General features: G+C 35.0%; 1 protein-coding gene and 1 pseudogene across 2 annotated transcripts; one reads left to right on the plus strand and one right to left on the minus strand.

Moving 5' to 3' along the window:
- Positions 1–4,057: 4,057 nt before the first annotated feature.
- On the plus strand, positions 4,058–6,379 carry LOC149552387 (tetraspanin-7 pseudogene; annotated as a pseudogene).
- A 4,760-nt stretch (positions 6,380–11,139) lies between these two features.
- LOC149552388 (high mobility group B protein 9-like) lies at positions 11,140–19,722 on the minus strand. 2 transcript variants are annotated; one of them, XM_089787930.1, is made up of 6 exons: positions 18,988–19,722; positions 17,809–17,887; positions 12,783–12,939; positions 12,553–12,642; positions 11,996–12,393; positions 11,140–11,867 (listed from the first exon to the last, which is right to left on the minus strand). In XM_089787930.1, the coding sequence occupies exons 1-6, from the start codon at positions 19,218–19,220 to the stop codon at positions 11,685–11,687; spliced, it is 1,140 nt and encodes a 379-aa protein (XP_089644056.1). In that variant the 5' UTR covers positions 19,221–19,722; the 3' UTR covers positions 11,140–11,684. The 2 variants fall into 2 exon arrangements, with proteins under 2 accessions (XP_089644056.1, XP_089644057.1); XM_089787931.1 differs by having other exon boundaries at positions 12,798–12,939; positions 18,988–19,654.
- Positions 19,723–22,686: the final 2,964 nt, after the last annotated feature.

Raw genomic sequence — 22,686 nt, forward strand, 5'->3', positions numbered from 1 at the left:
AACCTCTTTCTATTTGTTCTACACTCACAAATTTCTATGATGTAAGTTGTCATTCAAATCTCCCAGCTTGGATCAGGTGGTAGAATTCGACCTTATTCTTGCCACCTACATTACTTTGAAAACTTGTAAAACCTTCATCAAATCCATTTTGTGCATATCATGTAGTAATTAAATTCCACGAAACAAAATGGGCATGTTTGGTTGTGGGAATAGAAATTGGGAATAGGAATTGAAAATAGGGAAAATAATGAGAACAAGAATAGGAAAGGGAGTTTTCAAGCATTCTAACATATTGTTGTTCTTCTAAGAACAAGGATATTGCTCTCAACCTAGATGAAATCTCGACCCATGACTCTTCGCTTTCCTCACCTAGTACTATCAGCAAGAGAGGTAAGCATTCTTCCATTAAGGGTAATGTTATGGATAATGTCCCTTCCTCCAAATGCAAAAGAATAAAAAGAAAAAACTCTACTCTTGAGGTGAAGGATGTTATCACCAAAGATGATAGTGGAAAGTTGGAGAATGAGGTCATCTTGCAAGATAAGGAGACCAGTATCAATGAAAGAGACGGGATTTTAAGCCCAAATACCCAGTCACTGGAATTGGTGTGTGTGTTGACACTACCCTTTCCCATGATCCTATGACCGCTTCTAATCCTCGGACCAAATGTGACCATGTTGACATTGTTCCTAGTATAGGGAGCCAAAGACCACAACCTAGGATTAGAAGGATAAGCTTCAATAGACTGTGGTTTATGAGGATACCCAGGATTTAGAGGGTGATGATAAAGTTTTGGAATATCTGAATAAAGCTAAATACAGAGCTAATATTGGGCTGGAAATGGACAACTAGATGTACAATGAAATCAAAAAACTTCACTTGTATATTTCTTCTTTGCAAGAAAAGTTCCTTTTATTACAAGTGAAGTTGGATGAGGAATGTAAGAAGAGGGGGGAGCTAGATTCTCTAGTTGGGAACATCCTAACCAAACTCTAGGAGTATGAAGTTTCCCTTAAAATTTTGATTAAAGACAGTGAGATGGGTATGCAGGATGTTACTTCGTCCATCTTGGCTATTGTTGCATCCATTTGGAAAGCTTCTCTAGATGAAGCTAACTCAATTGGTCAAGCTCTGCCGCTGGTTAGTGGTTTGAGCAGAAGGACTAGACAAAGCACTAAGAAAGTTGACTTCCAAATTCCTCTGAACAATGCTAATGATTCTCTTAAGGAGGTTGTTGTATTCTCTTAAGGAGGTTGTTGTCTTAGGTACTACCATTTTCAATGCTATAAAAGAACTGATCTAAGTTTTTTTTGAGTCCTTTATGAACTTTTGGTTACTTCTTTTTTGTTTACTTTTGTTGGTTGCTAGTCCTTGTAAAACCAACTTGACTTGGTTGTTGGTCCCTGTAAAACTAGCATTTGAATTCTTCTCTAACTATTTGGGTTGTTGGTCCCTGTAAAACCAACTCCTTACTTTGGTTCCTTTTTGTTTAGGGTTTCAGGTCCCCTTCAAACCTACTTTTACCTAATCAAAACATATTGTATGAGAGTGGGGTAGCCAAGGGTAATATTAGGCTAGTTGGGTGCGATGGAGTGATAAGAAATCATTTTGGTCATTGCATGGCAACAGTGGCACTTCCCTTGGGAACTTAGACTAACAACCTTGTTGAGGTGATGGTTGTCCTTCAGGTCACTAAATTGGCTAAAGACATTAGTGTTACTAAGCTTTTTCTAGAGGGAGACTCTATGAATATAATCAAATGTCTTAAAGATTTGTCTAGTCGTTCATGGACTATAGACAATATCATAAAGGAAATGAGAGAACTTCTTAGAACCAGGGATGGAGTCCACATATCACATGCTTATAGGGAATCTAAGATGGTTGTTGATTCAATTGCCAATGTGGCAGTGAAGAGTGACTCAAAGATGTGACAAGGTGAAAGGAGTTTTCCTATGAACGTCATGTCAGGCATTGAGTGTGATATAATAAATTGTAAAGCAAGGGTCGTTATTAATGAATAGAGGAACTTAGAAAGGATTTATTGGTGATTATGAGATGCTAGTTGGGGTGTAAGGAGGGTTGAAATAATTATTTCACTTCAACTCCACATGCTTCATGGGTGTCCTTTAGAGCCTAGACTTTTATTTTTATTCATTTTGCACATTTTCATCAACTTGCTTCTAGTTTTTGGTCTGAATTGTTTGCTATGTGATAGAGTTTTCAACCAGAAGAGAAGGATGAGTGGTCAACGCAGAAGGAGGGAACCACCTAATTGCCAAAAATGGAGAAATTGCAGAGGTTTGGAGTATTTTACAGATAGGTGGCATGACTATGTTCATGGTGGCATACCAGATGTCACGAAGTTGTTCCTAGAGAATTGGGATGAAGACACGCTCAATGTGAGTGCTCAAAGTGTTAATATATCTAAGGAGCTTATTTCCAAAGTCATAGACACTCCTTTGTGGGAAGGAAATTTTATAAAGACCGTGAATTTTATGATGCTACTATTGAAGAATTCCCTAAGGAACTAGGTGAACATGAAGCCCTTGTCAAACCTACTTTCAACCCAACTGCATTAAGAAGCTATGGGGGTTTTTTCATTGTGTGATTGTTTACTACGTCACTCTGGATGGTCATTTTTTAGGGTTTTCTCATATCACTTTGCTCTGTTGAACCATTTTAGGCATGTCATTAAGATTCCAATTCCTTTGTATTTGTATTCTTCAATGAATGTGAGTATTAATGGTCTCAAAGATAAAGAGCTCACTAACCCTCCTCTCCATGACGACATGATGTTACTTATCTATAAGTATATTAAGGCTCACTCTGTTGGGAAATTCATTGAGGAGAAAGGTGTGGTGGGTAATGAGGAGGGGTCTAAAGATTCTCAAAGTTATCTGACACTAAAGGCAATGAGGGCATGCATTTAGAGGAAGAGGAGATTTCTAAGTCCAAGGGGAAGGGAAAGGGTCCAATTTCAACAACCCCTTTGAGTTTTGTTAAAAAAGAGAAGAAAAACACTCGAACTAAGAAGCGGGTCAAGATCGATATTTCCTCTAATGAGGAATATGTGGAGGGGGGAGATGAAATGGAAACTGACGAAGAAGATGAAGTGGGTTCTCGTAGGAAGAAAATGGGAAAAAGAATAAGAAGAAAAAAGGAAAAGGAATTCCTGCTAGAAAGAAAACCTAGATGACAAAGAAACATACTAAATTTTTCATTTCCTCATATGACTATGATGATGATGATGATGATGATGATGATGTTGAGTTGGACACAGACACTAAAGATGTGGGCACTAGCAAGCAATTTCAACCCCCTAGAAAAAGACAAAAGGAGCAGAGAAGTGAGAGTGGTAAGATAAGCTCGGGCATTCCACTGAATTTCTAGGGCCAGCATGGGGTTGACTCCCCTCCTAGTGACGAGGTGATTAGAATTGAACTAACATATTATATTAAGTCATATATTTTAATTAATTCTTGTCTCTAATCAATTAGTATGACTTCAATTCTAAATTGTCCATTCAATTTCTAATGAAGATGTAAATGAAGCAACCTTTCAACTTCCATGAAGATATGCATAAAGAGGCTCAAGTCGAATTCAAAAAGGGGAAGGATATAGACATACATCTCGTTTGTTGAGATTGTCAATTTGTATCAGATATTATATATGGAGTTCATGGGGCAGACATCTCAACCACGGAATTGCTCAACTCCTATAGACTTTATGGGCATACATCTCATTTATAGGATAGCCCAACTTTTATGAGCTCAGACACAACTCCTCCATGGGTTTGTCCAAATTTGATCAATTTGCAGACATACATCTCACTTACAAGATTGTCCACAATTGTATAAAATTTTATTTAATATTATGAATGAATAGAAGTCTTCATATGATTTATTATGCACTTACAATACCAATATTTATTATTTCGGTATTGTCCTCTGAATTGCCAAAACGATTTAGAACAGTGGCATCAGAGCAGGAACACATTTCTTTTACAGAGGCATTGCTTGAATTCCAAGTTCTGTAAATCTTGGTTCTTTAATCCAGGATGTTTCGATACACCAACAAGCTCATCATGAACGGACTTGATCTTTTCACATTTGTGCTCTCAATCCCAATTTTGGGCTCTCGAATATGGGCGACTGCAACAATGGCAGACAATGATTGCGAGAAGCTTCCTCAATGGCCTCTAATTGCAATCGGGGCTTTTCTCATATTCATCTCTCTTGTCGGCTTCGTGGGTCTCCGCTATAGAATGAGATAGCTTATTTGGCTTTACTTGATCACCATGCTTTTGCACAATCTAATCTTGTTCTCCTCCACTATCTCTGCCTTAGACTTCATCAATAGAAGCACGGAAATGGTCATTTCAGGAAGAGGGTACAAAGAATACAAGCTCATGAACTCTACCAGCTGGGTAGAGAAGAGAATAGACAAGAGCACCTACTGGAACAAAACTAATACTTGCCTTCTGGACGCCAAAATATGTAAAAGCCTCAGTGATGATTCTGTCAACGAAGTTGCAGAACAGTTCTACAAAAGAAATTTATCCCCACAAATTCAGTCGGACTGCTGCAAGCCTCCAACTTCATGCGACTTTGTGTATATGAACACCACTTCTTGGACTTCCAGGGTAAGCAATTTGACAGGCATGGATTGTAGGAGGTGGAGTAATGAGCAGGATAAACCTTGCTATGACTGTGATTCATTCAAGGTAGGTGTGATAGCAAATTTGAAGCACACATGGAGTGATATTGTTGGTATTAAACCTGTGAGAATATTTCCCTTACCCAGACAACAGATTGAGGATACAAGCTGGTGTAATATACACTACATGGTTGCATATGGCTTGTCTATTCTTCTGGTTATAACGCTGGGTCTCCTGCATGCTGATGAAGGTATTGTTATTTGGGAGTTGTTTCAAGATGATGAAGATAAGTTTCTTTGGGAGTGGAAACAATTTGTAAGGATGCCGCCAGAATCTCTCAGTCCCATTTTTGGTGTCAAAATCATAATTGAATGCACATCGTTTCAAAGGTGATAAGACAATGGGCCCATTGCCTCTTAAGAGGGGAGGAGTGATCAGAATTGAACTGGCATATTATATTAAGTCATATATTTTAATTAATTCTTGTCTCTAATCAATTAGTATGACTCTTCGATTCCGAATTGTCCATTCAATTTCTAATGAAGATGTAAATGAAGCAACCTTTCAACGTCCATGAAAATATGCATAAAGAGGCTCAAGTCGAATTCAACAAGGGGAAGAATATGGACATACATCTCGTTTGCTGAGATTGCCAATTTGTATCAAATCTTATATACGGAGTTCATGGGCAAACATCTCAACCACGGGATTGCTCAACTCCTATAGAGTTCATGGGCATACATCTCATTCACGGGATAGCTCAACTTTTATGAGCTCGGACACACAACTCCTCCATAGGCTTGTCCAAATTTGATTGATTTGCAGGCATACATCTCACTTATGATATTGTCCACAATTGTATAAAATTTTATTTAATATTATGAATGAATAGAAGTCTTCGTATGGTTTATTATGCACTTACAATACCAATATTTATTATTTTGGTATTGTCCTCTGAATTGCCAAAACAATTCAGATCATGAGAGTAAATAAGGCATGAATGCTTCTGCTGCTATGCAAGATCAGCCTCCTATTGTTGAGCCCCTCCCCCCATCTAGATCTAGTTCTCTTTCCAAAGGCGGAAAGATTGTCTAGAAAAATATGGATATGAAATATGTGAGGCTTGGTATTGCAAGAGAAAAAACTGATCTCACGGTTAAGGAAATGGAATCGACTAAGGTTGACCTCATTGAACTAATTGACCCCTCAATGTTGATTCTAAGTGACTCCAATAAAGAGACGAACATGGATGTTCTTAACTTTAGGTTCATCAAATGACTAGCTCATGATATTACTGACATCAAAGACAAGGTGGTGGCCCTCGAGGGCAAAGCTAATTATGAGAAGGAAACTATTGCTGACAAGGAGAGCCCTAGGATGGGATCTTTAATGGACATGGCAGCTTTCTATAGGCTAGAGGCTAAAGTCCTAGAGTTGGATAACAAGGTAAACAGTATTGAGGAATCTTTGAAAAGCATTGCTAATCAAAGTTATAATATGCTTAAGGCAACTAGCGCATCAAGATTTTCATTATCAATCTGGAGAACTCTCCTGGTGCTTGGTGGCCTTGCTGATAGTAAAGAGGGTCCAGGAAAGAGGACCAGGTTGAATAATAGAAAGAGGACGACTATTGCTTCAACTGAGATTCTACAAATCAAAGTTGTTGGTCAAATGGATGATCTAGAAATTCAAGTTGTAGAGCTTCTTAAGAACATGTGTTAATGTCCCTTATGGCCTCTTTGGTGTTAGTTGTGTTTTATGTTTCCTTGTTGTTGTTGTTAGTTGTTCTTTAGTTGTTGTATGTTATATTTTTGTGGTTGGCCTTTGTTCGGTGGCTGGCTCTATCTAGTTTTGTCTTTGTTAGTTGCTATGGACATAATGGTTTAATCTTTTGTGCCTATGTATAGGGTTTCAAGAGCCCTTCAAAACCTGTTTTTTTAATCAAAAACATATTGTATGAGAGAATAAAAAAACCTTGAAGAAGTAGTTTTCCTATGACCAAATGTACGCTTAAGTAGAATTAATCTTCAATTTGCCAAAATTAATAATGTGATTTAGAGATAATTGAGTGACTAGTGAGATCCCGAACATATCACTTAAATATTGGCAAGCACTTTTGAATGATTTGATTCCCAAGCGAGAACATATTCAAGCTTATTGTGCTCAACAATTCTTCAAAATGGACTCGTGAAGCACTCATAATTTCCACTAAATTTGTTGAGAAATTGAAATCCTCACCAAAATTGTCCATTAGACCGAAGTCATGGATATTACGACACCTCACAACATACTAACATTTTCCTGTTGTCATGAATGTTAGATAAATCTGAATAATTCAGTCTCATTTCCCGCACGTCCCGAGTTCGAATCCCCAAATGTGCAAAACAAGAGCTTCTGAAAAATGCCACTCATCGTACAACCCTCGTGATTTTCATTTTCATCTCAACGGACATGAGAATTTTATCAAATAAGAAAAAGTCAAAATGGGAATAGGAATTGCAATTCCAATAACAAGCATTTTAATGGAATTGCAAATTCTCATTTTGGGACCAAAGTAAGAATACAAATTCCAATTCTCAATTTCGATTTGGCACACCAAATTGAAAATTAAAACAAATTTCCAATTCCCAATTCTAATTTGGCACACTGAAGAGAATTGAAAACAAATTCCAAATCGTAATTCCTATTCTCATTGAATTCCTGCAAACAAACAGACACTAAACTAAATCCCAAGGCATATGTTTAATCACCCTCAAATAAGAGCCATATCCATAAGGTCCTTCAACATTACAAGAATCCAAACTATTTCAAAATCAACCTACATTTCTTGAATATCTCTATATATTTCTTGTAAAATCATGCATTCTTGACTGTTGAAGTTGCACATAATGAGAGCGACTACTTTCCCATCCACTTGTAATGAGCAATTTTTGATGTCTAAGTCATGATTTAAATTATTACTTCTCTTCAAGAACTTTTGCCATGTATAGTCTTGCTAGTTCGATGAAGAAATATATTTTGTTAAATTGTCCACGTTTATGGTTTCTTCAGCACTAGTACAGGATTCTTTCTTGCCTCAACATACGCGTCATAAAGATTTGCACAATGCAGATTGATAGTAATAGCATTAAAGCTCAAATGCTTCTACATTCTTTATTAGATTGTGTTAATGAAAGATTTACATTTAGAATTAGAAAAACTTTTAAAGTAGTAAACTGAGTCTATTGTACACCCCATAAGCCATTGTCAGAATCATTAACACAATTTTGGAATACAAAAGTTGTCATTAAATAAAGGCTAGGTTATTGACCATGATACCAAACAACCACATTTCTTTGATGCATTTTTGTAAAATCTTTTAACCCCTTTTAAATCTTCCTTATAGGGAACATTATCAATCACCTCTTTCCGCATTCCTACAACTGTTTTTTCTTGAAAATTCTGAAAGATTGTAAGATCTCAAAAAAGAGTGCTCAAAAATAAAGTTAAGAATATGAAGCCAAGGATACAGAACTTACAGTTTTGTATTTCTAGATGTGAAAGTTGGGGTTCAAGCCTTCCCTAGTGGAAAAGTAAAGGTTTTGAAGAACTTTGCAAAAGTTAAGATTTTGGAAGAAAATATGTAAAAGTTAATGTTTGGGGTCCTCCACTATTAGTGTTTTGGGGAAAAAATAAGTTTGTTCATAAGAAAAAATGACTTGAAAGTTTTAAAGTGGCCCCTTTAAAAATCAAGTCAATCATACGCACACAAATCCACATATATGCATGCATGCATATATACCTATGTGTGTATATGTATTTGTATATATATACTCACAAATATACATATTAATGTATACATTTGTATACACACATATGCATGTGTGTGAATGTATGTATATATACACAGATGCATGCATGTATCCATCCCTCCATCCATTTTTATTTATTTATATATGTAGTTATACAAAAACTCATCATTAAACATTAAAACATCTCATTACATATACAATCACACATCGTTATTGCTTCAAAACATTCATCAACATTAGCATACATAAGACATTAAAACATCTCATTACAAAGCATTACACTCTCGTATCATTATTACACAAACACATGCCTCAGCATTACCATTGGAGGTATTACACTTCCATTTACCTGATTTTAAATATTAAACATAGAGAATGGGAATTGAGTCATCATCAAATTTGTAAGCATTTCCCTCCAGCTAACATGTTATTAATATGCTATTATGTACAAGGAAAATTCATATTAATATGCTCTTATATTCAAGGAAAATTCACGCATTACCATTTGCCTTCTTTTTAATATTAAACATAGAGAACGGGAATTGAGTCATCGTCAAATTTGTAAACATTTCCCTCCAACTAACATGTGTTCAATATTGTAATATCTACCAGGAAAATTCACTCGTTATCAGAAAAGCCATAAACAGTCCCATCTATAGATGATACACTCCACTACTTTTCAACACTTGTCTTTGTTTCAACGCAAGTCACAAAACCAATAATGAAATGCCAAAGATCACATCAACATATTGTCATACAACTTGTAAACAAAATATCCTTTAATAAAACCATAATGAAGCCTAGTTTAATATTAAAGGTAATTCCATTTTAACTTTAAAGGTAATTCCATTTTAACTTGTTCCAATTTAATTTATCCATTTTAACTTCCTGATTCCAATTTAATTTAGGTTTACCATCTCAACTTTCATTACCCTGGGGTCATATGTAATAACACATCTAGACATTTAGATAAATTCTACGGTTTACATTTTCCCTACACTTACATGAAGTAAAATTAAAATAGCAGCAGCTGAAAGAGACATATACATTCGACAGCCTATAAATACTGGTTTTTTAAATCAAGATATTGCAATTAAGTGTGTCTCAGCCTATTTGACTAGCAATAGGTCAATTTCTGTTATAGCAAACCAAAAACTAAAAAAATAACTAGTTAAAATGAGGACATAGCAAACATCAAAATGGGAAAATACATTTGACCCATTTTATTCATTCCACTAATAACTATATAGTAATAACAATAATATACCTTGCGCAGTGGAAAATAACTATATAGTAACAATAATAATATACCTTGCAAAGTGGGAAACCCGTAGCCACTAGACATTATTGTTTGCTTGCGACTATTGATTAAATGGTTTCTTGTATACATGTTTCCAAAATAAAATGTACTCAACTTTCTTACTCTTCGTAGTCAAGTTTTACAGCAAGCTAAGTGAATGAAACTATAAAACCAAATAGCTTAGGAACGGGTCATACAACATCTACCCATGATCATGTCACATTTGATGAACAAATTAACCACCATGTTTTATAGGTCATTTCTTGCTATAAATCATATCTATTGTTAAAAAAGCCTGAGCTGCCAACAAAAGTTCAAGTAATGTCAAATATCACATCACAATTATAACTCATCAGGTCAACTACAATCTCAGTTTTAGAGAATGAGATATGCAAATATCAAATTTTCATGAGATCTGAAAATATTGAAAGAGGATAGATTCGGCTATTTATTTATTCCAAAAACAATAATTTCTCTTCAAGAGCAGTTGATGTCTAAACAACTAAGCACAGTCGTACTATTGATTAAAACACACTCATGTGCATCCTTCCAAAATATGCTCACTTAACCTTGATATTGGTGGTCAAGCCTGGGTGCAAAATCTAGCCGAGTGAAATTTATCCTCAAACCGAGCAGCATTGGAAGGGCTTTAATGTAACTAACCGCTTGCATGTCAAGTTCAACAAACCTCCAATGATGTGTTTGATGCACAAGGCAAAAGACATCAAGACTACTAATTCAACGTGATGACTTTACCAGTTATTTCATGCTATTAAATTGTACCTCTCATTGTTAAAGTCTGTACCACCAATCCAAGTCAAGTTCATTTCGCAAGTTTAGAGGATGTCAAATTGCCACTCACACGGTATGCAGTTAATATTTTCATGATACAATACTCTTGTTCAAATCTACCATAAAACATCCTGCAAGTGCAAACTCGTTGTGTATATGACGAGGGTCTAAAAACTGTTTACTTCTGTAGTTCTAATGGTGCCCATATAGGTTGGTTGATCAAGGAACCGGACTGGAGACTTTTTGGTAACTTGACTATTTTATCACACAAAAACTAGGAAGTTTGAGGCAAGTGGCATCACGTTCTACCATAACAAATTGCAAAAAGCTTCATCAGCCAACAGGACTTCCAGAAATAGCTTCCAAGGTTAATGGACATTAATCTAGAGAAAAATACTATTTGTATAAAATCCCAACATTTTGGGAAAAAATGTAATGAAAATGTGAAAATAGCATATCACATGCCACAGAAAATAGCTCCACCGTATGAACAGTTTCTGAAGTACTTCAGATAAAAAGAAAGGCATGCTCCAAATGAACAAGAATTCATCATGATGCGTAAGCAGATTTCTGATAACGACCATAGAAGTGTTTCCAGCTTTTGAGAAGATAAAAAACAACACCATCGTACTTTTGAATTACAGTCAACAAATTAAAGTTACAGACCTAATTTCTTAAGAGACTTGATATGCTTAGCGGCAGTAACCTTGAAATTGTCAACTGAGTTTTACCTTATCCATCAGAATAGGACACCAGCTAACATGTGTAATTGTGAATATCTTCCTCTCAATGGGGCCAATAATAATAAGCTAACAGACACATTAAGGTTAGCTCCCACCAAGTTTGGTATGATTCAATAAACGATACACCAAGTCCAAAGCAAAAAGAGACGGGCATGGTGCATATCAGCTGAGATGGGATATATGCCAAAGTTCTGTGATCCCTTCTCAAAAATAAAATGCTTCAACCACATTATAAATATGATGATATTGAAACAATTGAAAATTTTCGCTAACAACAAACTCATTGTTCTTCGGGAGGTTTTTTACAATGATCTTCCAAATTCGGATATTTTCTCTGCTGCATTATTAGCCTTTTCTGTGCCAGATTAACCTATTAAGTCAAAATCAAGGCCATTATTGAGTCAGTCTTCTTGTTCTGCTCCTACAAGTGAATGAAGCTTGGACACGCGATCATCAGAATTCCAAATTTCCATCACTTGCTGACTTGAAACTTCACTTATATGAGAGCCCTTGAGTTTTTGTTTGTATTCTTGCATTTCTCTTTTGTACCTTTCCTTATCCTTCAATCCAAAATCTTGATAAACCTGCAATAAGAAGACCAAAAACCTTTCATAATTTATATTTAATAAGTGTACCAGATGTAGCTAAACAACATAGAGCTTTTATTGTAACTCGTATCAAGGGCCTGAGAAAAATTAAACACTCATCTTACCACTCTTTCTTCCTCAGTTAATTTATTCCATAGCTCCCCAATCATTTTGCTAAGCTCTCTATCTTTATCTGGATGCAATGCTCGCAATCTTGCATGTTGCTCAGCAAAGAAGAAGTTGTAGCCACTCCTGTTAGGTTTAGGATGATTGGGATCCCTCCTAATGCGTTCCTTTTGCTTTTTCCGGTGAACATTTAGTCCTGAAGTCGTGGTATCAAAGGTATTGCTACTTTGAAAATAAGAGATGTCTGCATGCTGTGCACTTGAACCTCCAGATGGCACATGATACAACACCCCCCTCAAAATATCTGCACCCATCTTAACCGTGACAAAATAACCATGCTCAAACTTACCATCAATAACTCCTGTGACTGGTTGATCCACTGAAGATGTGGGGTCAACTGTAAATGGAATAATATAAAATTAATAAATAATAGAATTGAATATTTAACTGTGAATGAAAATAACAGAAGCTGAGTGGTTTCTTCATTCATGCAAAAAACACTCCAATATATTTCAATATTTATGTGCAAATAATAGTTCAAAAAACTAATTTAAACCTCCAACGGCTGGTGTATCAAAACTTTTTGTCTTTTGTCTTTTGACATCAGGCTGCAATTCTTTTGAGTCAACGCAAGTACTCCCATTATCTGTTAATAGATGAACAGGATGGCTTAAAGCAGGCAAATAAACTCCACATCCAACAAAATGTCTATATTATACAGTTGCATATTTTAATTCTTCAAAATACATTTTCAATAAAATATAAATAAATAATGGTTATACATACTGGCAACAAACTGACCCTGTGCCTGAAAGAAATAAACCTGTTCGTAGGCTTTAAGCAGGCTCACATAGTATTTACGCAAAGAAAATGAGGCACTAGTGGTAGTTGGTGGGAAGTTAAATATACTTATAATCTCCTTCCACTTTCTGTCTTTGATGACCTACCAGGAATTGAATAGAACAATTAGATAAAATGCAACATGCTTAGAAGACTGAAAAATGTATACCCCAACACAAACAATAAAATTGAGCCAAAATACCTATATGACTAAGTCTATCATACCAAATTCCCTGTAGAAAAAAGTAGTGGAGATAGCAGAACTAATAATTATTGAAAGATACAAACGGATCAAATAAGCATACTCCAGTAGAAGTAAAAACTGGATTTCTTTTCAACTATTTAAAGTTTTAAACATACAAGCAAATCATCAATGCGAGTGACATGATATAGAACAGCAACTAGGCAAGCCTCGAGCAAAGAAGACTTTGATTGATTGTAGTCTAGACTCTAGACTAATCAAGTAATCGTGAGCTACTTACCACTGCTTAAGTAAAATAACTCATCAATGTCCATCCATGTCACAGCATATTCGCAATATACACGAAGTCACTTGACCTTAGAATTTTAAACCAAAAAAACACCAACCTTGCCAAAATTCAGTGATAAATTTCCCATTTATATATAAATTTCAATTTTCAACATTATTTTTAAACAAGAAAGCAATTTTCCAAGTCTCAAATAATGTTCAAAAGCAAATGGCATATTTTTTGGGAAAACATCACATTTAAAAAATGCATATAAAATCACAGTTTCATATTTATTTTTTTGTTTTTCCTTCTTAAGTTTAGCTTTTATCATTTTCCTATATGTTCAGAGCAATAGTTTTCAAATACCTATATTTATTTTATTATAATTTGGTTAAAATAGAGAAGGCTTGCGCATGCTGCCAAAAGTTATGTGTAAGTACCTACAGCTCAAAATTGCAGAGATAAAGGTCTCCCCATTAGAGCAACCTAGGAGATGATAATTCTGTATCAAGACTTTAATACTAGGATGTCCAATTCTGCCCCCTAGGCCCCCAGACCAGCCATGGCATGAACTGGTCTGTGGTTCCTGTTCGGTCCGGACAAGGTACAACCTACAGGGGTTGGTTCAAACCAGACCATGCCCGGTTCGGACCTGGCCAAATTTCTCAGAGCCGCGGGCAAACATGGCAGGGCCAGTGGTCAAAGTCAGAAGCCAAGTGGTTTTTATTTTTTGCAAATTTAACATATTTTTGACATCCACAACCCTACAAAGTGGATGCTAAAGACTTATGCTGGCTTCTAACTTTCATTTGTGGTGCGCAAGAAGGTCATTCTCTCTTAAGGTGGAGCAAATCAGTAGTTGAGCAAGAGTTTGGTTGTGTAAGGAGGAGTTGGAAGATTGATTTGTGGATCTTCATCAAATGTTTGTGCCTCAACTAATGCCAATGAAAAGAAGAAGATGAAGAAGATGATGACAAAGAATACCAATAAATTATTAATCCATTAGCTGACCTTGAAATGATGATACTTGAACTTGATGTTATGAATTATCATTTGACATTTTTACATTTTGAATCATTAATGATGAACTTGAAGTATATTAATATAATGCTATAGTTACAAGTTTATGATGTTTATGTTGTTTTTATGATACTGAGTGACAATCTAATCTTAACTCATTCTTCTAGGCTGCACAAACATGTAAGTTTATATAATTTGTACATGTTTTTGTCAATAAAGAGCCCAAACCCCTTTCAAAAAATTTGCTGTACTCTCAAACCAGTTCTTCGAATAACCCAAACCAACAACTTAGCTTTGATATGATCAATGGTGTGGCATCAATTAGCTATCACAAAACTGTCTGCATATCAACTAGTTTTTACTGTTCACGAAAACACTACTGAGCAGAATATTAGGTGTTCATTGTTCTAAATGAAGAGTACAAATTTAAATGAGGCATTTGAAATTAATGCAGCTTAATAAGCCAGTTGAATATGCCTGACAAAAATCATCAAATACAGGGAACCACAGAAAGCCAACATTTAAAATTTTTAAATGTTTAAGTTTGCTAAATGAATACACAATAAATAAAGTTGTCAAAGTGTCATAGAAACCTATCCGAGTAGAGCACGCTCACTGTTTTATGTGAAGAGTTCAATTTGGAATCAGGTACTTGAAATTAATGAACCTTACTAAGCCAGTTGAATAATCCTGACAAAAATCATCAAATACAGAGAACAACTGAAAGCCAACACTTTAAATGTTTAATAGAAACAGTTTTCTTGCATACACACATCAAATAAAGTTCTCAAAAAGCCCTAATAATATTTCTGAGTATGACAGGAAGTGTTGTTAGAAAGTCATTAGCATATTTGCAAGAATAATAGAAAGTGTCACTACTTTATATGAAGATTAAATAAAAAGCAGGCATGTGGAATTAAAGCATCTTAATAAGCGAGTTGAATATGGCTGACAAAAATCATCAAATACAAGAACAACTGAAAGCCAACACTTCAATTTTTAACAGTAATAGTTTGTGTAATAGATATATCTGTCAAATCAAGTTGTCAAAAAGTCAAAATAAAGTTTCAGAGTATAATAAAGAGCGTCCACTTTTTTATATTAAAAATTCAAATTAAATAAGGTGTTTGAAATTAGTGCAGCTCAATATGCCTGTTGAATAACCCTGACAAAAATGATAAAATCATCAAATATGGGGAACAACTGAAAGCCTGAAAGCCAAAACCTTAAATCCTTAACAGTCAGTTGTAAAAAGTTTGCTCAATGAATATACACATCAAATAAAGTTGTCAGCGAGGACAATGTGAGAGGTTCATTTGTAAACTGTGCATCAATACAATTATATGCACATGATAGAACTTGCAAGTGATGTCAAACAATAAACTGCAAATATAATCTATATTGTTGATTATATCAAGTTGCGGGTGGAAATCATGAAAATACATAACAGGAATCTTTTTGGACTTAACATTTGGGATGCCAATATCCTTGTTAATCTTTGACTTAATGGGAATCTTTTTGGACTTATGATTTTTATTGTTGTAGTCTTCATATCTGTACTGTAAATTATAGTTGAAAATTGTGAAAATAAGTGAAGTGAAAGGTAATTCAGGAACAGGGAAAAACTTCCATTTTCATGCAGTATTCCAATAACCATGCTTATCCTTTACTATTAAATAATTAAAAATACAGATATAAACTTATTTCAACAGCAACAAAAATCAATTCAAACCCAAAAAGAATCCTGTTAGTTCAATATTAACACCAACAATCTACATCACAGGGCTTGCTAAGTTTAATACATAAAATTCAAAATTCAATGAACATTGAAATAAATTGTTTCAATTCACCCTCAAATTCATATTGATAATGGCTTTGGTTGAATTTAATCCAGTTTATGTTCAGATATGGGACTGGGACTGCTTTAGATTCATCCGAAATCTAGCCCAGGCTTTCTTGATTATATGCTGCAATTGAGCAGCCCTAATAAATTAACCTGTGCAGGTTCTTTCATATGTAGTACAAGTGATGGTAATGACAATAAACATCAGTTGACTCCACAACTTGCGAGCAAGAAGAGCCCAAGCTCCAATTGAGAATTAACGAAAACCACAATGAGATTCAGGCATAGATGACTAAGATGAGAATTTTAACTTAACTCCAGTTTTGTGTCATGCACTTCTTAATTTCCTTGATGTGCCCTTCTTAGTCTATGGTTATGCATTATATAGTTTCCCAATCACATTGGTTTTTGCATTATTTTACCTTTTCAATAGGGCCCCCTCATTAGACTTATTGTTACTTTCATTATTCATATTTGCCACTGTTAGTAGTTGTTAATATATTTATGTAGGTATTATTAATTTATCATAATGTATTTATTTTAATAATTTTAATTTAGATTTATTATAGTCAAATTTATTATTTAATCATATTTTTTGGTTATCTTTTTGCAAATCTCAATCAAAATTCTATATTTGCTCAATATCAACACAAACCTTGTGATATCATTATCAATAATACAATATGTCACCAAAGAGACAAACTGCAAGATGTGTTATTCAGAACAAATATCTGGGAAACAACTTTATTTGGAATTCAGATGTGATACCAGAGAGTCTAGCAATAAGGTCTGGTCTTTATATCTGTTAAATATTCATTTAACAGACACAGTAACAACATGTTTTTGATGAGAATGGTAAAAGCTAAAATAAACTTAGAAAATGACCAGCAAAGAACATAAGTCAAGGTACAAAAAGTATAATTAAGTGAAGATGCATGACAGGCAGGGATCAACAAATTAAGGAAGATGAAAACTTTATGACTGAACTCTTTTTTGTGGATTGTTAAGTTACTATACATACATGAAAGTAGACATTACAAACTTAGAAGTTGTTTCTTAACTAATTGTTGCATCACAGTATCAATTTCTTTAACCGACATCAAATATATAAAGGTCGCAAAGTTCTGAAATTTACTGCACCAAGTACTGGAAATCTATTTATGTTTCAGACAAATATTTATCAGCTTGCTGCTTCAAAAGAATAGTTACCATTGGTTCTTATGGCATGATAAGAATACAAGGCTCGGATCTCAAAACTGACTTCCCTTGTGTTGAATATGACATAGTCAGAACAGAATACATGGGTCTTGAATATTCAAATCTTTCTGAGCCTTAAGAAACAATGATTCTTTGATTCCATCTTAACTTGTTTCAATATGAAATCTAACAATTACTTTTACAGAAGGTCTATACAAATAAATGATGAGTAAGCATTTGGAGGAACAAGTCTCGCAAAGAATGTAAGTTAAGTTTGATGAAATGCATATTCTCTGAATATCTGTGACAAAACAAAATTATAAACTTATAAATATGAACACCTAATAAAGTCTCAATACCAGAAGTAAGCAAACTGATTCCAACTTGAACCCTTAAAGCCCAATGATCAAGACTAAAGAGTAAGGAACATCCATGTTGCTACCTTTGAAAGGCCACCACGAGCAGTAACCTCCACATAGAGACGATGCAAATCCAACTCCTTTCCTCCAATTGTTGGAACTCTGAAGGACAGGACAGGTCAACATTTGTAAACCGTGAACCTCATGCATATCAATGTGCTTAACAAATCATCAACTGTGGGTTAAAAAAACTGCCACATTAAACTACAGACTACACATAGTCAAAACATACCAAAGACATAATCCTAAACTACAAACAGGATCATACTCTATCCCTCTATGTTAGACCCCAACTATATTTCGTCAAAACAAGATCTACCATTTCTTCTTAAGCTTACCAAGAGAAAGGGCAACCAATTTCAAGCAATCTGTCTTAATCAAAACTTCAAGAGTTCAATACTCAACATTGGCAAATAGAAGATTGTTAGCAATTAGACTTCCATGCCTCCGTGATTTAAAATTCAACTGATTTATAAAAAGAGTGAGGTTATGAATTCTGGGTCAACGTCCGACCCTCTTCAAGCCCAGCAAGTCACTGAATAATCTATATTTACACAATTTACCTAAAAAACGGGTCCCCCAGATTACTTGCCGACCATTTACTTCCATCGCATCTATTAAACAATCGTTTGTCATTCCAAAATATAAAATCGATTTATACTGCTTCACATGTTCATAATTTCTTAGCTCGTCTGTAATTTCAATCTAAGCTGCATTTTGGTAGATTTAACAATCTATGAATATCAAATTCATGGATCAGGATCAACATCTTAAAACCCTTGACTTCCAAACCTACGGCGGTTACAACTTGGTAGAAACAGCCTCTTATAAACCTCTAATTTCAAAGCTACGATGGGATCAAACCTGTTTGTTTTTGCTCAAATATGTCCCCACCTTGTAAAAAAGGAAATGTTACCCTACAGAAAACAACTATGGCGAATAACCTAATAAAATAATCCGATTGGTTTTTACTTTCAGACTGACTACTTTTCACAATATTCACCCAAGCATTAATGTACAATGCGTCAAAGCCATAACTGTCTTTCATAATGGAAGATGAATTGAGCTCACAGAACGGGAAAAAAAACCAACAGAGTGCACCCAAATAAAATCTTGAATCCACTAAACTGCTATAACTTAAACTTACTGAAATAGGAGGAGTAAACTATGTAAAAGCAATTGAAAAACAATACAAAACTTACTGATATTTGGAGCCCACAGCGGAATGGAACTGGTTGAGTGAATTGAAAAAGAGATCACGATTGGCAACTACTTCGTCATGTTTTACGAGAGGCAGGGGAGAAGAAGATCCTGTTTCCTGCGGCACAGAATCAGCCACAGCCACAGCCACAGCCTCGACCTCAACTTCAGCCTCCTCTTTCTCTTTCTCCTTCTCCCACTGCACCTCAATGCTTGGCTGCTGCTCCTCCGTCATACTAAGAATATATTTATACCATTAAGCCACTAATATAGCCTCTTGATCTTTTTTCATTCGCAGACAATCGGAAGAAGCCCTCCAAAAACTTTAGACTTTGGCCAAAAAATTGAATAAAATCCCAAATAAGTGAAGGCCTAAACTATTTCATTATCATTACTACCATAACACAGTTTTACTCTTGTTCGCGCATGCTTAAATCAATCAATTGGAAACATTTGGGGAGATAAAAACTATGGAAGTGTAACAGAACAAGGAGGAGGAAGGGAAGGAAATAATTTAATATTAAAGAAAAGCTAGGTGAGGCATAAATGGAAAGAAGGGAAATGCATGTATTAAACCAAGGAATATTTCCGCATTCCGCTGCAGTGAATCCTCATCCTTACATCCTACCCCATTCCAAATCCTCTTCTTTCTCTCTTTTATTTTATTGTATTAGGGAAACTCGCATTTATTTTATTGTATTAGGGAAACTCGCATGCTCATGTTTTGTTTTTGACCCCCGCTCATTAAACCTTTTATTAATGTATATAGGCAGAAAACTTTATTTTATATTTTTATGTGGAAGATGAAGTTGATAAATTGTTGTATTTTATTTTGTGGCCATTGTGGATGACTTGATCTCCCTATATTAGTTTCCTAATTTTACTTTTCTTCTACTACTTTTTTTAAAATTAGATGTTATGAGTTAATTAAAAATGAACTATTTTAAATTATATTGTATTATTTATAAAGTGATTTTAGCTTATTTTAATTATTTAAGGGGAGTTTAAAATTCTGAAATCTAAGATTGAAAAAATATATATTAATATTTTAAGAACATATAATATAACACTATTATTTTTAAACTTTATTTATGATAATCAATTTATTCAGGTGCTTAAATGAAGGAGAACAAATTCTTGTGTAACAAGGTTATTAAAGATATTATTTTCTTAGACATTGATGTATTAAATTGAAGTGAATAATTTATAGTTAACATATTTCTAAAAGAAAATTTTTAAAATGAAAAAAGTCATAAGAAAGTTGTTCTTGAATGATATGCTTCTTATGATGGCGAAGCGACAAGGTTTAGGGCTTTTGCAACATCATGTAGGTTCAGAGTAGGTTTGATTCGAGGAACAATGGAAAGAGTAATTTTAGAAGACATAATGGCTTCTGATATGTTGGCAATAGAAAGCCTTGTTTGCCCTACAATCAAGAAGCAACAACGGTGTTGTTTTCAGATGGAAGAAGAATCCTGAAGAGTATTAGGCAAAGAAAATGGGAAGTTCAAAGGATGTGATGGATGGGTATGGGATTCACCGGAATGATCAAGAAATGATGCACCTGATGGCTAGGCTATTTTCAACTAATATGGATGGACGAGTAGATCTCAGTTCAATAGCCCAAAAATTCAAGAGAAAATGAAGATCGTAGAACCCTCATTTAAAATGCATGATAGTAGGTTTGGAGATTATGGGAAACATGGATGGAATCTATAAGTTTTCTGAAAAGCCATTTTTTTCTAAAATGGGGTGGGAAATGGTTGGTTGTAAATAAGGTGAAAAAGTGGTGTGATAAACAATGTGGAAAAGTTAGAGGCTTTAAAACTGTGGAAAATGGCTTTTCCATGGTTACTATGAAGTGTGAACATGGTAGAGATTATATTGCACATTGTGGACCATATATGTTAGAAGGGAAGGGTCTTTTCATGGAACCATGGGAGACAAACTTTGACCCAATAAAGGCAAAAATACAAACATACCCAATATGGGTAGGTCTTGAAAATCTGCCACAAGAGTATCGGAATAAGGAATCTTATAATTTGGTAGGGGATAAGCTAGGGGACTATGTTAAATCTGTGTAGATGGTGGACACAATATCCTTTTAGATGTTCCCTCACATTTGCATTTAATGTCATTCATGTCATCCACTGTCAAAAATGATTGAGTTGACTTCTATGGAAGGGGTGTAGAAATAGGCCCTCTCGATATAGGAAGACTTGTTCATTTGCACAAAATGTCCCACTGAAGAGCATGAATTAGAAGGTTGTATTGTTGTGGGGAAAGGAAAGGATTTAGGGGATGATACGTTGTTTCAAAGGGTTTTGAGCCTTATAGAGGCCCATTCGAAACAAAAGGAGATCACGTGCATGTAGCGTTTAGCAAAGGTAGTAAAATGGGAATGTGCTATTATAGATTTTGAAAGGTTGATTAATGTGAGTGAGGATTGGGATAAAGGGATTTTTTTAAGTATACATGGGATGGAAATTGGTCTGCATGAGGTTTCTTTCAACAAGCGAATGGACCCTCTGGAGTGGTAGTTGAGTAAGGAAAAATTTGGGGTAGAAGGTTGGGGATGGGGTGTCTCTAGGAATAAAGATTGGACCCATTTTGCATCTTTCATCATAAGGGATGATTATGTTGGTTTACAACCTTGTAGTTTCACAAGTTGAAAGAGATTTTTTGCACAACCCAGTGGGAAAATGACAAGTAAATGAGGAAGGGCAATCGAAGGAGGCACTTTGGTCAAGCAGGCTGGAGAAGCTAGATAAGGATGATCAAGGTGGAAAGGATGGGGATGATGGTTTTCATAAGAGATTTTTTTTTAATGTAGGCAATGGGAAAGAGAGCAATTTTAAAGATATACAAATCTCTCCTATTAGAAATTTAGAGAGTTCCTTTAATTCAATGAGGGATTCAAGTGGAAACTCGATGGAATCTGATCTAAAGGCAAAGTTAGAGGACAATCTTGAGGAGGATTTTTTTGGTTTGGAGGATGATATACTATTTTGCAACAAGAGAAGTATGTCACAAACAGATGCAAAGGCACCCAAAGTAAAGGTGGGGAAAAGAAGAAAAGAGAATGCAAGTTTGACCAAACTCAATTATTACATGTTGGAAGTGTTGTTGGTCAGAGTAAGCTAAGATCGAGAAAATGCTACGTCTCTTCCCAGGAGAAATGAAGTTACTATCGTGGAAAGTTAGGGGCTACAATGTCCTTGACTAGATTTTCTTGATCAAGCGAGGTTTTGATCAAGTGATGCCAAATTTTATTTTATTACAAGAAACAAAAATAAAACATGAGGACTTTGCAACTATGAATAGATGTTTTAGTAGATGAAAATTTTCATGAATGGAGGCTCAAGGAGCTTCAGGTGGTTTGGGTGTTCTATGGAAAGAAGAAGTGGTGAATTTGGAAGTGTTTCAACAAGAGCATCGTTGGTAGTAGATGAGGACTAGTTCGAAACAATTAGGGGCAATTTTCAAATTGGTAAATATTTATGGATCAATACAAGACAAATCAAGAAAAGATCTTTGGAGGTCCCTATCAAGATTTTTACAAGAAATGGATGGTGAAATCAATGTATTAGGTAAGGATTTTAATGCAATTCTAAACCCAAGAGAAAAAAATGGGCAGCAGAGGATTGATTACCTCCAGTCAAGGAGATTTTAAGAACTTCATAGTGGATAATGGCTTTTTT

Source organism: Cupressus sempervirens, chromosome 6 (assembly GCF_028749045.1).
Source record: "Cupressus sempervirens isolate cs-2001-9-10 chromosome 6, ASM2874904v1, whole genome shotgun sequence".
NCBI classification, from domain to species: domain Eukaryota; kingdom Viridiplantae; phylum Streptophyta; class Pinopsida; order Cupressales; family Cupressaceae; genus Cupressus; species Cupressus sempervirens.

What these genes read in the sequence shown, in the direction of transcription:
- LOC149552388 (XM_089787930.1), bottom strand. Translation starts at nt 19,220, where the DNA reads ATGACGGAGGAGCAGCAGCCAAGCATTGAGGTGCAGTGGGAGAAGGAG. An exon ending in GCTGTGGGCTCCAAATATCA is followed by an intron (nt 17,888 to 18,987) that starts GTAAGTTTTGTA and finishes CCTGTCCTTCAG; the next exon opens with AGTTCCAACAATTGGAGGAA. An exon ending in TGATACACCAGCCGTTGGAG is followed by an intron (nt 12,394 to 12,552) that starts GTTTAAATTAGT and finishes TTCCATTTACAG; the next exon opens with TTGACCCCACATCTTCAGTG.